General features: G+C 45.0%; 1 protein-coding gene across 7 annotated transcripts in view; it reads right to left on the reverse strand.

The window, feature by feature from the left end:
* CYP39A1 (cytochrome P450 family 39 subfamily A member 1) overlaps positions 1–10,426 on the reverse strand; it is a 27,438-nt gene extending 17,012 nt beyond the window's left edge. Inside the window, exons 1-2 of one of the 7 annotated variants that reach the window (XM_068183292.1) lie at positions 9,786–9,895; positions 7,198–7,292 (exon numbers count right to left, since the gene is read on the reverse strand). Coding sequence is in view for 4 of the 7 variants with exons in the window: in XM_068183288.1 (XP_068039389.1) it covers positions 3,188–3,325; positions 5,438–5,614 (315 nt within the window). In the remaining 3 variants the exon portion in view is untranslated. Of the gene's footprint in view, positions 1–3,187; positions 3,326–5,270; positions 5,410–5,437; positions 5,658–7,197; positions 7,293–9,495; positions 9,700–9,785 lie in introns of those variants that run through there. The other 6 variants (XM_068183293.1, XM_068183288.1, XM_068183290.1 and 3 more) reach the window with 6 other exon arrangements.
* Between the last annotated feature and the right edge of the window lie 6,258 nt (positions 10,427–16,684).

Here is a 16,684-nt window from a genome sequence, read left to right on the forward strand (position 1 = left end):
GGAACAAGATGAACTTTAAGGGCCCTTCCAACACTGACCAATCTGTGATTTTATGACTCCATAACAGCTAAATTTCTAAGACTGCTTTTTGATGTCCACGTCCTCATCATCGGTCTGGATAAAAATCAGCGAATTTGTACCATGCTTAAAAATTAGATTTTTAAAATTTTAAATTAACATTAAAATGTACTTAATCTACTTTTAAAATAAAACTAAATTTGAACTAATAGCAACCTGCAATAACACTTAATTATTCAATTAAGGTTGCACTCAATTAAACATTGGAACACTTTCTTTTAGGTGATTACATGTGAGCAAGATGTCTGAGCTCTCATAATAGACAACAGAAATCAAGTCTGTGCAGTCAGGGGATCCTAAAAACCAATTCACCAAACCATCTCCTGCACTCCTGTTTTTGGAGGGAGCTGAGCTGCCCTTGGACTCCACTGACAGCACTGACAACATGTCCAGTGACCATCTTGGTAACCTGAAACACCCACATAAACAATCTGGGTTTCAATCTCATCCAATTTCCTGCAATCTATTTAGAATCATTAAAATAAGACCAATATTTAACAAAACTGAAATAAGACAACTCCATAGATTACCTTCTCCAGAATAAGTCAGCCTCATGGAGCAACACCGTCATGGCAGATATTCAAACACAAATCTTTCAGAAAGCAGAAGTTTGTGTCCAAATAGATATGACATTTGATAAATGCAATGCAAAATTAAACTACTAAGAAAGGTTTGAGAATCAAACTAATAAAGGCAATCTGCCTCCCCAACAACAGAGACTTTTCCAAGCATGCCAGATGCAGGAAGTCTCCCAGTGTGCTGCTGAGCCTGATAAAGAGTCAAGGTGTAAGGAAACCCAGTGGGGGAGGAATCTGAGTTAGGGATTACATCACTGTAAGACAAGTGCCACCTTGGAGCCTTTCACTGAGAGTGATGGACTGAGACCTTGTTTTGAAGGAAGTATTGAGCAGAATAGAGTTAAACAAGTTGTAGGTAAAACAGTGATAAATATTTCAATTCAGAACTCTTGAGAAATTAAAATAAGAAGTTGCAAAACTCCCTACTGTGATCTGTTAAATCATCCTCAGCAACAGGAGGATGGACAGGCAAAAGTAGTACCAGAAGGACCTGGGAAGCCTCAGAGTCATTTTGGTACTCAAAAAATTACAGTAAGCATTATTAAAGATTGGAATTAGTAGAGAATAAATAGAATATACTGAAAAAATAGCCTAGTACAGCTTTTAGGGAGACATAAGGTTGTGTGGTGTTAGAAGTATCTTCTAATTCATTCTTTGGAAGAAGAACTCAAAGTTTACTCATGATCTGGAGTCATTTGAGAGTCTAAAAAATGAGAAGACCTAGAAATGTCACAGAAGAATAATGACATTCTGAAATTACTCCAAAATCTATTTTGCAAGTGCTAATAAATGGCTTCAAACTGTAAGCAAATAGGTTTGCATTGGATATTTGGGAGAAATTCTCTACTGTGAGGGTGGTGAGGCCCTGGCACAGGTTGCCCAAAGACGTTGTGGATGCCCTGGAATTGTTGAAGAGCAGGTTGGATGGCGCTCTGAGCAACCTGGGATAGTGGAAGGTGTCCCAGTCATGGCAGAGGGGTTGGAATGACATGATCTTTAAGGTTCCTTCCAACCCAAACCATTCTATGATAATTAATCTGGAGCTCTTATCTTGCTAGGAAAGGAGAGGAAAGAGGACAAGAAACATCTAAACCCATCCTGTGCCTGCATCTTCAATTTAATTTGTTTCTGCCCACTCCATCTCAGCAGGATATTCTGAGCTAGTCGAAGTCAAAGGGATGCACAACATGCATGAATATTTCAATAAAAGGAGATTAAGTGGACTTAGATGTCAGGAAAAGAGGAAAAGAGAATCATTATTCTCAGTTTCTCATAATGTAAAAGCTAATGGGCTTGAGATTAGGAGTCAGATGGTTTAAAACCAGACAGAATACTTTATTCATATGGGTCATGATTAAATTATGGATTCACTGCTGTGCATTGCACTGCAATGCACAGCAGTGAATATATAATATACATATTATATACATAGGGTAAGAGAAGAGATTAAGTCAAATCATCTAAGTGCAAATTCCAGCCTAGCAAATCCCTAAACCAGGAGCTGGGAAGAAAAAGCAGGAGGCTACATACTCTCACCTGCGTGTGCCCCTTACACCCTGTTACTGAGCACCACCTAATGGCTGCTGTCCCAGACGGACACCTGAATAACCAGACTGTTCATCTGTCAAAATGTGTAATTACATTGACGTTACACTGCAATAAAATCAGCTCCTGGAATGAGCTATGGGGCAGTTCTACACTTGTGTTATAGGAGGGTACCAACGGAGTGCAGGCTCTGCTGCCAGCCCTGCACCCACATTACTGCTCTGAAACAGCTTTTAAGGACACTTCACAACATAGACAGATATAGGGAGGAAAAAAAAAAAAAAAACAAAAAAAAAACCAAACTTTTAAGATTTTCTGCTTTCATCCATGGAACATAATTTTTTTCCAAAGACTGGGAAACACTTCAGTGCCACGGTGAGAGGCACATCAAGCCTAAGGAAAGTAACACTCCAAAGAAACAAAAACTTCAGAAGGATGTTCTCCAAAATCCCAAAGGAAGTCAGGGAAATAGTCATATTCCCCAGGGGCACTGACAGGGAGCAACCAGGCTTAGCTGAGCCAGCTGCATTGCACCAAGAGCTCTGCTGGGGGCTGGGAACACTGGGTGGGTTTCCTCTCCCTTGGGTGTACACACACACAGGGTCAATGCCATGTCCTCTCTCTAGCTCAGGGACTGCAGCATTTTGGTCTTCTGTACCTGGGACCCGTCACAGACCTCCAGTGACTCAGCTGTGGACACTGGGTATGGAAATGCTCCACCAGAAGCCTTCTCTAGCCTGATCCCCTCCACGTGTCCCTTGCAGTGTAACCCAGTGAGCCATCCCTCACCCAGCCACACACAGAAAGGCCAAAAGTCCCGGGACACGGCACCTTGTCCCAGTTCAACACTCTGTCTGAGAGGGATATATGGATCCCACAGGTCTCTACAACAGTGCAGAACAATCTCCGGGCTTTAACTGAACTTCTCCTGTTTGCTTAATTAGCAAACTGATGAGAAGAATTTGGAATTCCTTACTAACTCTTACCATGTTTGCCAGGCAAACTGGGGAACCACACCATTTGAACCCCTCATTAACCAGCTCACCCTGTATTTTATGTGGCATGGGGCTTCTGGTTATTCCCTGTCCATTCCAGACTGCTGCAAAACTTCTCTCACCAGGCAGCTTTAGGAGGAAGAGGTGGTATCTTTTATTAGACAAGAGATTAAATATTTTATTAGAGCAGGGGAACTTTCTTTTCTTAGTCCCAGTGATGATACAAGGGGGAAAGGAGACAATTCTTCCAGCCCACGTGTTCTTCCGTGGGAGGAAAATAGGAGCAGCAAACTCCAAGCAAAGGGCAGGCTGGAAGCAGTGGAACTTTACTGTGTTACCCAGGGCTTGAGAGAAAAAACAGTGAAAGACAGACACAAAAGGAATCAAGGAAGAAAGCAATTAAGAAATAAGGGAATTAAGAAATACATGAGTGTCACTTTGACAGTCTACAGGATTAATCCAGGGGAGGAATTGCAAGAGTCTTCCCTGAAGATAATGACCTTGCAGAGATGAGCAGGTTTCACACTGCCTAAGGCTGTTTCTGCAACACCTTTTACGAGGGCAGCTTGCTCATACTAAGGACACTTAACCTTGTTCTAGCAGTATTAAGGAGCCTGGAATTATTGCTGATGTATTTTGCAAGCCCTGTAGTGCCTGTTAATGACCCCTTTGGCAGCAGCACCTGTTTTGTTTGGCTGTACTCTCCAACAGTGCCTACTCTTTTAAAAGGGAGCAGGCAGGAAAAGACTTATTTTTCCTGGCCTCAGCACAGCGTGCCAGTGTGGGAGGTGGGAAGGGAGGGAGACTTTCAGTGCCTGAGGAGGGTTTAAGGAGATGAAGGGGACAACAAACAAGTGGCCTTCCTCAGAGGCAGGGGGACTGTCAGATGATGCTGGTGCAGGCAGGTGGCCAACTTGGGAGGGAGGGATGGATGGAGACATGCCCCTTGGCCCAGGTGGACCAGAGAGAGAGGTCAGAGGGAGCTGCTAGACTAGAAGTCAAAGGAAAGGCCCTACCAGCAAACACACAGTAAAGGGAGAGATGCAGGAAAGCCTTCTCTTCCTTCTTTGAATTTTCAGCCACTGAAAATGTTTTTTGTTCTAGTTTCTGTCCCAACAAAACCAGAGGTTTATAAAGTCCTTCAGGTGTTTCTGGTGTGTGCAGATGTGTACAGATGCAACCGCCACAGCATCAACCTGGAGCTTAGAGGGTCTCCAGGCAAATGAACACCAAAATTAATTAACCCCGAGCCAATGAGTGTGCATTTGCACAGATAAAAGCTACAAGAAAGACACAGTAACATAAAATTAATACTGGCCTGTCAAGCACAGAGAAGCCAAGAAACTCCAGACCATACCTCTGAGTTTACCCCATGATGCACCCAATGTGCTTTAATACAAGATTGACAGCCCTTGTTGTTCTCAAAGATCAGATTTAATCCTCTGAGTTTATAACAAAACAAAAAGAAATATAACTGTGAAATCTAGCAGTTCAAAATGAGAAAGCAAATTTTAAACATCCAGTATTTATTGATGTGGGTTTTTTTTTTTCCAAATTTCAGGATTTTACAGTGGTTTCATTTTTAGCTAGTTTTTGCAAGTAGTGGGGCTGTGTAATCCTTCAGCATGGAACACTCAAGGCTGCTACATTGTAGTAGCAGGTGATATAATCCCTGAATGAAAGTAGGAAACTGGGATTTATGTCAGTTATTATTAAATATCTAGAAATTAAGAATTTGATCTCTTTCTATCTGACAGACACATAAAAAGAAATTCAAGTCCAAGGGGTAAATCCTGACCCCCATGTTTAGTCAAGATTATTAGGACAGAAAACTTTGTGTGCCAAGCACGTCTGTGTGTTGCTCAAATACTGAGGGACACCAGCTGGTGCTCAAAAATGTCACCTAACTTTAGGCATGCAAATAAGTAGTTTTCTGGTCCCAGCACTTGGCACAGAGCTTTCCACATTAGCTGAAACCAAAATTAACACACAGCCAGACTGCAAAAGCACAACGGCAGAGGTCCAAACAGGATCACAGCAGAGAGATCGTGCTTGGATCAGATCCACAACTCACCAATGCTGGTGGTATTAAGCCGATTCGTCACCATTTAAATGCTCCTGACCTTATAAAACGTGACAGGAAAAGGCAAAACTGAACGCAGAAGTTTCTGGTTGCCTTTCCCCTTGCAGGCAGCCACCCTGAGCACGCAGCCACGAGCAGGCAGCCAGCACACGCATTACCTTGTTTCTGGCTTGCTCTATGAACTCCAGAGGAGCTTTCCCGAACTGAAACGCAGCTCCAAACCAAGGGATCCAGCTCCTGATGCACGGAGGGGAGCTCGGGTTTCTCAGCTGAAACAAAAGAGCCTTGACAATGAGGAGTCCCAGGAGTGCTGCCAAGAGCAGAGCGAGATCCATTTTGCCTCTCGGCCGGCTGTCCCAGCGCCGGCAGCTGCTCCGCCTGCCGCAGCGCCGGCATGGCCGCGCTGGCCGCGCTCCGAGCTCGGCCGCAGAGACCTCTCTGACCGGCCCTGGCAGCCAGCGCTGCCACGGGGGCACGATGACAGCACTGAGCAGCGCAGGGCACAAGCCCTTGTTCTGGAAAAGGCAGAGCCAGTTCTGCTCTCTTCTGGGATGAGGACCAACCCTGCCGCTTGCAAAACCTAGATGTTGCTGTGGCAAAGCCTTGGACTTTGCACCAGCTGCTGGAAGGCCACCTGGGCAAGCCAGGGACACGGCCAGGGACGCTGGCAAAGCAGTGCAAAGCCTTCTTCAATTTAAAAAAAATACGTGTTTTTTGCAGTAGTGAGATTACAAAGCAGAGAGCCCGTGATTTGCAGACAGCTTTCAGCAAGTGAGAGATGGCAAAAAATTTCTGCAGGCATCACCTGAAGCAGAAACCTTAAGAAAGGTATCTCTCACCTGTCTGAGACATCTCATTAAAGGCTAGATGTGTGTCCAGTGTCTGAGGAGCAGAGAAACGCTTCTGAGGTTGAACTGACAGATCAAAACCTGCTGGCCACCTCTATTATATCAGCACCATGTCAGGACAAGGTTTCAGAGGGGTCAGATTAGTTCCTTTGCATGTGTGAAAGTGGCACATCAAAATTACTTACAGAATACATTAAGTATAAAAAGCCCCTAGGAAGTGCTGTCAGCATCTACCCCCACACACCCTCAGCAGGTTTGAAGAGAACAGAAAACCAGGAGGAGTGGCTGACAGACCAGATGAGTGTGCTGCCACTCAAGGGACCTCAGAAGGCTGGAAAATGGGCAGAGAGGGACTTATCTCAAAATCATCAGAGAATAACGGCTCAGAAGGGACCCCAAGGATCCCCTGGTCCAGATTTTCCTGGGGGAAAAAAAAAAAAAAAAAAAAAAAAAAAAGACTTAATGAAGTTCAGCAAAGGGAAATGCCTGCCACTGGGTAGGAACAACACCATGCACCAGTACAGGCTGAGGGGGTACCTGGGTGGATGGGAACTTTGCAGATCTGGGGTCCTGGTGGACACCAGGTTGAACATGAGTCAGAAATGGACCTTTGCACTCAAGAGCAGCCTGGGCTGCATCAGGGAAAGTGCTGCCAGCAGTTTGAGGGAGATGATGCTCTGCCAAGGGTGAAGTGCCAAAAAGAGCTGGAGCATCTGTCATTTGAGGAGAGGCTGAGGCAGCTGGGACAGTTCAGTCTGGAGAAGAGAAAGCTCAGGGGGATCTTCTCAGTGTGTATGAACACCTGAAGGGAGAGTGCAAAGAGGATAGAGCCAGGCCCTTTTCAGGGTGCCCAGTGAAAGGGCAAGAAGCAGTGGGCATAAACAAATACAGATACAAATGCAGTTTAACTCTCTTCCTATACAGGAATAGGTGCACAAATAGGAACCTTTGTTCCTTTGCAGACAGACAGTACAGTAAAAGTAGCACAGCAGAAATACACCTGATAGTAGGAGGTTAAGAGCTGTGAAAACCAGGTGTATGTTCTTCATTAGACAGTCATTCTGAAATACCTTGGGATGTTACATGTTGGTTGTAGGTGCAGAAGAACAAGCTCACATATGTCAGCTGTGACAAATAGGGTGTTGATCTCCATTTTGCAAACTGTCTGGAACAAACAGATACATCACTGTTAACTATGATATTTCTACACTTCTGTGTTTAGCTATCACAGCTCCTTATATGTTTATAAACATATGGTTTTATTTTATCCATTAAATTATTTCTCTTCCTATAAAGGAGTAAAGTGATGAGAGCTAAAGGCCTTGGAATGTTGGAGAAAACACATGTTTTCATTATATGCATGGTATTTTTTCATTAACTGACGGAGTAGTGAGTTTAAAGGTCAGGTCAGACAAGTCCTCAAGCCTCTGTGAAGACATTAATTAAGGGCTTTTGTGTTTGTTTTTGCCTTTTTTGTTTGTTTTGTTTAGGTTGTACTTTTAGGGCATGGTTTGATGAAGGACATGAGATGCAAGGCACTGTCGTGAGGAGGACACAACCAGTAGGAATGTGCAACAGTCACTGCCAAGCTTTCCTTGGGCTGGGCAGTGGTTAATGCTTAAGGGTTTTTCCAAGTGAACTAACAGAAGCACAGGTGAGGGCACTGGGCAGACTGGCTGCCTTTCTCCAGCAGCACACAGCTGTCCCAGACCCCGCTGCTGTGCTTCCACCCCATCTGAGGTCCACACTCCCTCCCTGTGTATGCAGCCTTTGGTCAAACTGGCTTGGGACAAAAACCAAAAAACTCCATCTCACTGAGAATTGAATTAAATGAATTGGAAGGGTCCTCTCTGCTGGTGCTGTCTTCTCAGGATTTGGGGACATAGGAACTCCAGGTGTTTGATGGCTCTCCATGAGTACTGGCCCTTCTCTTCTCCACACATCACAGAGATGTCCATGCAAGCATCCAACTCTAGTCAGGCTCATTTCAAAGGTCCTGTGGGAAAAGAATAATCCTCTTCACAGCCATCCCCCAATCATCTGTTTTAAAAAAGAACCTATTTCTTCAGGCTAAAAATGACCATGGAAAGCTGCTCCTTCCATAGGATGCTGCAATGCTATGAGGTTTACTTTAAGGAGGGATCTGGTTGTTGTTTTCCACTCCACAAAGCATGGTCATAGCAAAAACAGAATGAGACTGCACCCAGAGGTGTACAGATAAAGGATGGTTGTGAAACCCTCATCCTGGGAGGTTTTCAGGGGACCAGACAAGACCTTGGGAAACCTGATGTGACTCTGAAGCTCTCCCTGCTGTGACAGAGGACAGTAGGGTGAGTGCAGGTGAACCCTAGAGGTCCCTCTCTACCCCACATTACGAGTAGATGATACACAGGCTGATAGAGTGTGGCACAAGCTGACTCAAGCCCACAGAACAGCTGTGGAGGGGGGTGCAAAGTGCCACAGCAGATGGCATGAACAGTCCAGAATCAGGCTCTGAACCACTCATACCTTCCATGCAGCCAGGCACGTTTACATTAGATTGCAATATCCCCTCTCCCCATTTTTAACCACAGCTTTGTCAGGAGTTTGTTTTATCCCTGCACGAATTCTAATGAACTTTAACCCCAAGAAGGATCTAATTTAATACTAATTACTGGTGACCAATGAGACAGATTCATCCAACTTCAACTCAATATTTCACCTGCAATGCTCCCTAAATTTGTCTGAATTATTTTGAAAGGGACCACACACCAAAGCTTTAGGCAGTCAGAGATGTGGGGAAGCGTTCTGGGATAAGTTTCTGTGACCAAAAAAATCCTCAAATCAGTATGAGGATTACTGACTAATGGCTAATGATTAATTTAGGGATTCAGCTGAGCCTTAATGATAAATGCAAAGCTTCTCTTGAACAGCACATACCTTACCTTTTTTTTTTTTTTTTAAATTATGAGACCCTAAATAGATCTATAATAATTTAAGAGAAATTAGGACTGGCACACAACAGGCCTTCAGCACTCAGCCAGGAAAAGCTTTAAACTTTTCACCTAAGAGCTCTGAGAAGTGATCAATTTCTGTCATCCCGGGCTTGCTGGTGTCCTTGTTCAAACTGCAGTGCTGCGTGCCTAATCCGCAGCCCCAGCTCGGCACGTAGCTGTTGCTAATGCAGCTCTTACTAAACCAGATCTGGATCGATTTATCCCTTCTGGATGCAGCTGCTCAACACGGGAAGAGAGTTTGGGGCTCCCCAGGCAGTGCTGCCAGTGACAGCATTCCTCAAAGCAAACAGACCCCACGCGTAATCTTGAGCTCTCATTAATGAATACTCTTTTTAATGAAGATGATGGACAAATCCGTGCGTGTGTCTTTACCTGCAGCGCCGGTTTCCAGGCACAGAGCAGCCTTGGTGACAGACTACATTTCCCAGGAGCCTGTTGCGCCGGAGTCTCTTGTGTCACTGCAGAAGGACCTTGCAGCTCTGCAGAGCCACTCGGGCTGCTGCAGTTCCCGGCGCTGGCGCTGGAGAAACGTGACCTTCAGCAGCTTGTCTCCTAAACCATCCCGAGCTGATCTGCGCTAGGGCCCGCTCTTGCTGCAGTCTGGTTACCCTCGGTTCACGTGAGATGCTAGATGTCACCTGCAGAAGACGAGAGGAGCTTACCTCTTCCAGAGAGATGGCCCCGAGCCAGCAAATTCGCTCTGTCAGCCTGTGCAGCGGCTGTGGCAGAACTAGGTACAACTCACCGTGGTTTTCCGAGAGGGAAGGGGGGTCAAATTTACTTACAGGGGGCAGGGGGTGCATCAGTCCCCGGATGCCTCATTCCTCAGTGTTCTGCTCCAGCAAATCTGCATTTCACTCTGTTAGTCGTGGCTTTTCCATAATCTAAGTGTTTTATGCAACCTGACCGTGGCTAGAGGGAGGGTTTTTCAGGATGAAATCTTTGCCTCGGAGACTGGAGGGCTGCAGTCATTAACTCAGGGCAATTGTGACTAATTTAAGCTTTGCACTGGCTGGGTTTCCAGAGAAAGAATAAAGAAGCAGGCAGATCTGTTGCCTAAGTTACTAGCAAGGCCTTATTCCTTCAGGAATTTCCTTTTCATAATCAACGAAGGTTAATCAAATAAAAATTGACTCTTAAGTTTCTGGTCACAGTGGAGATGCTTATAAAAATGGAGTTGGAAAACTGCTTGGTGAAACATGGAATAGAAGCCCAATGGCATCTATGTAGCACTGCTTTGTGACCAGGTAACTTATTTTGAATATTTTTCAGCATGTTCTTTATAATTTCTATAGGCTCTTATAGGCAAGTCAGTTACACTGCTCTCAATCTTTGCTAATCTTTAAACATGAATACCAAACTTAATGCACAAATAGACTATAAATCTGCTGAGGCTTTGAGCAATGACTTCCTTCCCCTGGCACCTGAGTCCTGCTTTGGAAGGACCCTGGTGCATCTCAGAGGTATCAAAAAAGACAAGCCCTGCTCCTTCCCTGCCACAGGCCGGGAAGGTCCATCACCAGCCGCTTCTGGCCTGGAACTGAAATGAGGGGCACAAACATGTATCCATACTGTTTCAGGGGCTGCCCTGGGAAACTGAGATCAACTTGGATCTCCTTCACTGGCCACGAGTTATTTCAGTGAGAGAAATAACAGGCTAGACATGATTTCTGTGCCTTTATAATGAAAGCAAGCATCCTTTAGGGTGGTTTGTAGGACAGACATGTATCTAAGTTTGTAGGTCAGCCTGAATGTATGTCAGCATTATGATGACCTCTGTGGGGTTGTTCCTGACCATAACATGTGCTGCCACTGTGCTGGACAGTGGCTGGACAGAATTGGAAAGACCACATGATCAGTTGAGAGATATGACTGGTCTGTATTCAGGGGGAGTAACTGGAACAGGCTTTTTAATCCCAAGTCCCTCAGAAGGTACATATATTGCATAAAAAATCTGCAAAACTAAATATGGGAGAAAAGACTGGGTGTTTGACAGGAATGTCATTTAGTTACTTGTGCCTAGAGCCACTTTTAACAGACCTGCATGAGAATTCTCCTTTTCTCCAGGGATCTCCTGGACCCTGTTGGGTACGGCCCCTGCTCCCTGCTGGTGCCTGCCCAGCCTGGCAGGGCGTTGTAGTTCAGCTGTTCCGGGCACGGGAGGTCTCCCTGCAGCCGCACTCGTATTCACGTATTCACGTGTGTTCCTGGTCCTTTGCCCTCAGTGACATTTCCCCTGGATCTCACGAAAACCCGGCTGCAGATCCAGGGTGAAGCTGCCGTGCGCCGCGATGGAGGCGCGGCCGGGCCGGCGGTCCCGTACCGCGGGATGCTGCGCACGGCGGCTGGAATCGCGCAGGAGGAGGGGCTACGGAAGCTCTGGCAAGGAGCCACGCCGGCCGTCTACCGCCACATAGGTGAATATCTGCTCGTGATGGGACACGATGGGTCCTGCCTTCTGTGGCCAAGCCTTTTGGAGTGAGCTTGCCGTGTTTTCTTGTATTTTAAATATACCTGTGAGGACTTTTCAGTCTAGCCTGCAATCCCACTTTGAAATATACGAAATTTCAGGTCAATAGCATCTCTTCCTTCCGTTTCCCAGTCCTTCATGGCCCTATTCTGGCTTCTGGAAAAACAAAATATAACTCCTCTGTCATATTTGCATGAAGGTCTTGTTCAGGGAATTCAGACACTTAGAGTTCTCAGAACAATAAATGTCTCATATGTGAGGGAAGCGGGGACAGACTAGGAAAAAAGATGTGAAAAAAGATGAGGTTTGCAAGCACAAGGGAAAAATACAAGTGCTTAAAAGAAATGCATTAGTGGTTTGCCACAAATAACAGCTTTCTGTGCTTTAGTTGGAAATGCGGTGACAGCACCAAACCTCAAAAGCACTTGTGGAGGTTTTGTGCTTGGCATCAGCCCAGAAGGAGGCGATGCAGTCCCATGTCCTTAGGGTGCAGGCAAAGCTGTGCTGCCTCCTGGCAGACCTGTGGCTCAGCCAGAGATTTTTTGATGCTAAAACACCCTGGCTCTCCCACTGACACCAGGCAAACCCCCCACTTTCCCCATTCTGATCACAAACAAGAGAGCAGTGACCAGCTGACCCAGGCGAGCTCTGGAGTGTCATAAACCAAGGTCTTGATCTCTATCTCACTGTGACCTCCAGAAATGGTAGACCCAAGAGCTGTCTCCTGCTTTTGTTTTCCACAGTATACACTGGTGTTCGGATGGTTACTTACGAACATCTCCGTGACTCCGTGCTTGGCAGGGCAGAGGGTGAAAGCTTTCCTCTCTGGTAATGTTGCATATCCATGCATATTTATTGCTTGCTTGGGGATTGTCCTTACTGTAGACCTACAGCCATATCTTAGGTCCAAAATGTATCTGGGTTTAGAAGGGGATTGATAAAATCTACTGCAAAATACTTGTCACGCCCAATGCTACAAGAAGGGGGACCTATGGTTAATACTGAAATTTCTGATTTTACCAAAATAAATAGACCTATAAAATTAATGCAACTTGTCTAGTAGCAGTGGGAGAGAAAGAAAAGTTGTATATATCAGCAAGCAGTTTGGAATTTTGGTGGACATCCAGTTATAATACATGGAGCATCATCCTTTACTTGTGTACTTTGCCATCCTGCCTTTAAACCTTAAGCAAAGAGCAAAATGTAACATTGTTTTGTTTTATTTTTTCCCCTGGTAAGTTTTAAACCTTTTCAAAAATTGACAGAAATATTACTGACTACTTTAACAACCTGTAGCCACCACAATTATTATCTTTACTTTAGCTGTTAATATATGGAATAACCATTTACACTTGTTCCACTTGAGTTGTGCTGCTGAACTCTTCAGCTTGAGCACTGTGACCTGTGAAGACTTTCAGTGTATTCTGGAGCACAATTTTTCTCCATTTGGCAGGAAAGCTGTGGTTGGAGGCATGTCTGCAGGTGCCATTGGACAGTTTTTTGCCAGCCCAGCTGATCTGGTGAAGGTGCAGATGCAGATGGAGGGAAAAAGGAAATTGGAAGGAAAGCCGTTACGGTCGGTTCCTCTCAGAGCTGGTGTTTTTTCCCTCTTACTGATCACTCTTTGGCCCAGGGTGTGGTTCTCTGTGTTTTCTGCCACCCCTTCTCCCCAGCTGTTCTGTGCCCTTTTTACAGGGAGAGCACCCAATGGCTCTGGGCAGTGAAGAGGGGAGGGATTCAAGACCTCCTCCTTATTCCATTTATACTCATCTTCTTTATTCTGATTTATTGGTCCCAGGGACCACAAACCCATCCTGTGTGCTGCAGCACATCCATGCCAGCACTGTACCATGGGGAGGGAAGGACGCTTTCTGAAGATGGAAGAAAGTATGAGTGAAATGGCTCGTGCAGAAAGCACAGGCACAAGGAATTCTGGCACACAGCAGGGCTTGAGACTCTCCTGCAAATACCAGGACACGCTGCTCTTTGCATTCCAAACTGCTGCCATCATTTGGTGTCATGTAGTGTCATGGTGTCATACATTTAGTATTGTAACCCAGTGTGGGATCTAAAGCTTGTTTGCTGTTAGGGACCAGATCACTGCTTTGCAAGGCAGCCGGTATCTCTGGTAAAATATTGTGGTATGAAAGTCAAAGACAGATCCAAAAATGGATCTGGAGTGCCAGATCCTTGCAGGTATAAATTCCTAACCTTATGTGAGGACCCAGTGCAGCAAAGTGCTGGAACATGCAAAGATTTCACTGGGCTGTCTACCCACAAGTTGCATCTTGATTTCAGGTTTCGGGGCGTGCACCACGCATTTCTGAAGATCCTGTCTGAAGGAGGAGTAAGGGGACTTTGGGCTGGATGGGTACCAAATGTCCAGAGAGCTGCTCTGGTGAATATGGGAGGTAAATGGAATAACTTGGCCTGCAGCATTTAAGGCCCCACCAAAGCTTTAATAAACAAGGAGCTCAGCTGCTCCCTTTGTCTTAGTGTCGTGATTACCTGGAGTCCTGTTTGGAGCACCCTGCAGGTGACCTCTGCCTTGTGCGCCTGTGTTTTGGTCGTGTGGAAATCAAATAGCTTAAAAGCAACAGTTTTTACCTGAATTTAAGGAAAAGTGAGCCAGGAGCTGAAGAGGTCCCACAGCCAGCAAAGCAGGGACTTCACCAGCCACAACCCAGTACCCAAGTGAGGTGAGCAGGGCAGAGCCAGCAAAGGCAGCCAGGCTTCACCAAGATCCAGATCTGCAGGGAAGTGTGTGGTGATGAGGCAGGTATGAGGCCAAGCCAGAAAGCTGAGCCAGCAACACGGCTGGTGAGGGTCAACCAGATACAGCTCAGCATCATCTGTAAGGTAAATCAGAGCAGATGGGAGCGGAAAGGAGAATGTACTCACATGTCTAAAGACAGAACTCTGGGGCCACAGCTCTCATTAAAAACTGGGGGCAGAATGCCAGCTGTGCCAAAGGCAGGAGCCTCAAAGGACATGAACATCCTGTGTCGTGAACAGCACACACACCATTCACTCCTGACAGTGCTGTTTTTTCTCATTATCCTCTTTACAGATTTGACCACTTATGACTCAGTGAAACACTTCTTGCTTCTGAACACGACACTTGTGGACAATAGTGTGACTCACAGTGTTAGCAGGTGCTGTATTCTCCTGTTATCCCTTTTCCACTGTGGAGCATTTCCAGCCTTGCTGTCTTCATCTGCCTCTCTGTGCCAGCAGAAGACCCCATTCTTTGATTTTGATACTGCTGATGAAATGCAACTTTAGAGTAATCTTTTTGTTAGAGAACATCACTTTATAGAAAACGCAAGAGAAAGGATGCAACAATTGCTACAAAACTGCCCTCACTAGAAGTGCCTTGTTGGTGCATTTAAACACCTTTGTGCTAATCTGTGGGAGCACAGTGATACAACTCCTACAGAACATCCTCTTTTTTAAGTGATGAAAAAATCTACTTTATCTAAACAATATTATGAATTTCCTATTGTGGGTCCTTCCTCCCTGACTCAAAACTGCACACAGAGGGGAGGGCAGCTGGCACTGGGAGGACATGTGAGCAAGAGCAGTACTAGCAAGCCTCCCAAATCAAGTTTATTTTATGAGTTATTAGTCATGATTTGATGAAAACTGTTTTAATATATCTTTATTATAAGAACTAGAATCACCATGCTGAATTTTTCATGATACATCTTGGTTTCTTCCTTAAGTATCTGTTGCTGTTGGCAGTGCCTGCTCTGGACTAGTAGCAGCTGTTCTGGGAACTCCTGCTGACGTGGTCAAAACCCGGATAATGAACCAGCCAAGAGATAAACAGGGAAGGTATGGACCCTTCAGAGACCAACTTTTCAGCAGCACACTGAAACCATGGGTCTGACTGATTTCTCTGAGAGTGCTAAATTGATAATTTGCTCTTCATCTTTCTAGTGATGATTTAGTAAATGTCTGGGGTGTGTTGTTGTGATGGCCACCTAAGCATAACCAGTGGATTTCAGTTCTGGATTAGACTCCAAGGAGCTTACAAAAGCGCTTTGGCTTGTAGAAAAATATCAGCTACAAATTATTTTCATAAAGGAGATTTTTTTAAAATTATGTATTTGTAATCCTAACAGAGTTTGTTCTCCTTGCACATTGCTAGAGGTCTGCTCTATAAATCTTCCATGGACTGCTTGATTCAAACTGTCCGGGGTGAAGGGTTTATGTCTCTGTACAAAGGCTTTATACCAACCTGGATGCGAATGGTACGTGCTTTTTAACTCTCTTTACAAGAACAAGTGGCATTAAAATGTGAGGAGTGTGGATGCAGCCCTAACCCTATGTAATATTACAATTTTTGTATGAAAGACATAATCATAGAATTGTAGAATGGTTTGGGTTCAAGAGACTTAAAAGATCATCTTGTTCCAAATCCTCTGCCATGGGCAGGGACACCTTCCACTTGCTCAGAGCCCTGTCCAACCTGGCCTTGAACACTTCAGGGATGGGGAGTTCTCACCCTCTCTGAGCAGACAGAGGCTTGAGAACCTCTCTGGGAACTAAAGCAATATGAGACTGAACTTAAGAATGTGATTTTTCAGAGGAGACAGTTTAATCTAATGGGCTTGTTTATTGGGTTACTTTTGTTTTAAGCCTCTAACTTCAGTGTTTGCTTTCACAGGCACCTTGGTCACTGGTATTCTGGCTTGCGTATGAACAAATCAGAAGGCTGTGTGGAGTTACTTCTTTTTAAAACCTTCAACATTTGCAGAGAAAAGTCAAAAAGCTGAATTCTCATTCCACAGGGTAGTAGGATCACATGTATAGCTTGTTGCTCCAAATTCAGTCCTTACTGGTTGGGAACAACCATGACTTGAGGACACTATTTGATTGTCAGACTGCTACATGAAATTTATATCATCCGCAGGATAAAATTGTTACAATAATACTTCAGCTAGCAGCCAGCATCAGCTTTCTGAACCAGCAAACAGGAATAAAAAAAATTCTACCAAGCAAATAGAACATAATACTGTCTGTTTGTTTGATAATGGAGATGGTTTCTATTGCTAAAAGCAAGCAATGCACTGAACAAGTTCTGTG

The sequence above is a fragment of the Anomalospiza imberbis genome, chromosome 3, assembly GCF_031753505.1.
Source record: "Anomalospiza imberbis isolate Cuckoo-Finch-1a 21T00152 chromosome 3, ASM3175350v1, whole genome shotgun sequence".
Classification (NCBI taxonomy): Eukaryota; Metazoa; Chordata; class Aves; order Passeriformes; family Viduidae; genus Anomalospiza; species Anomalospiza imberbis.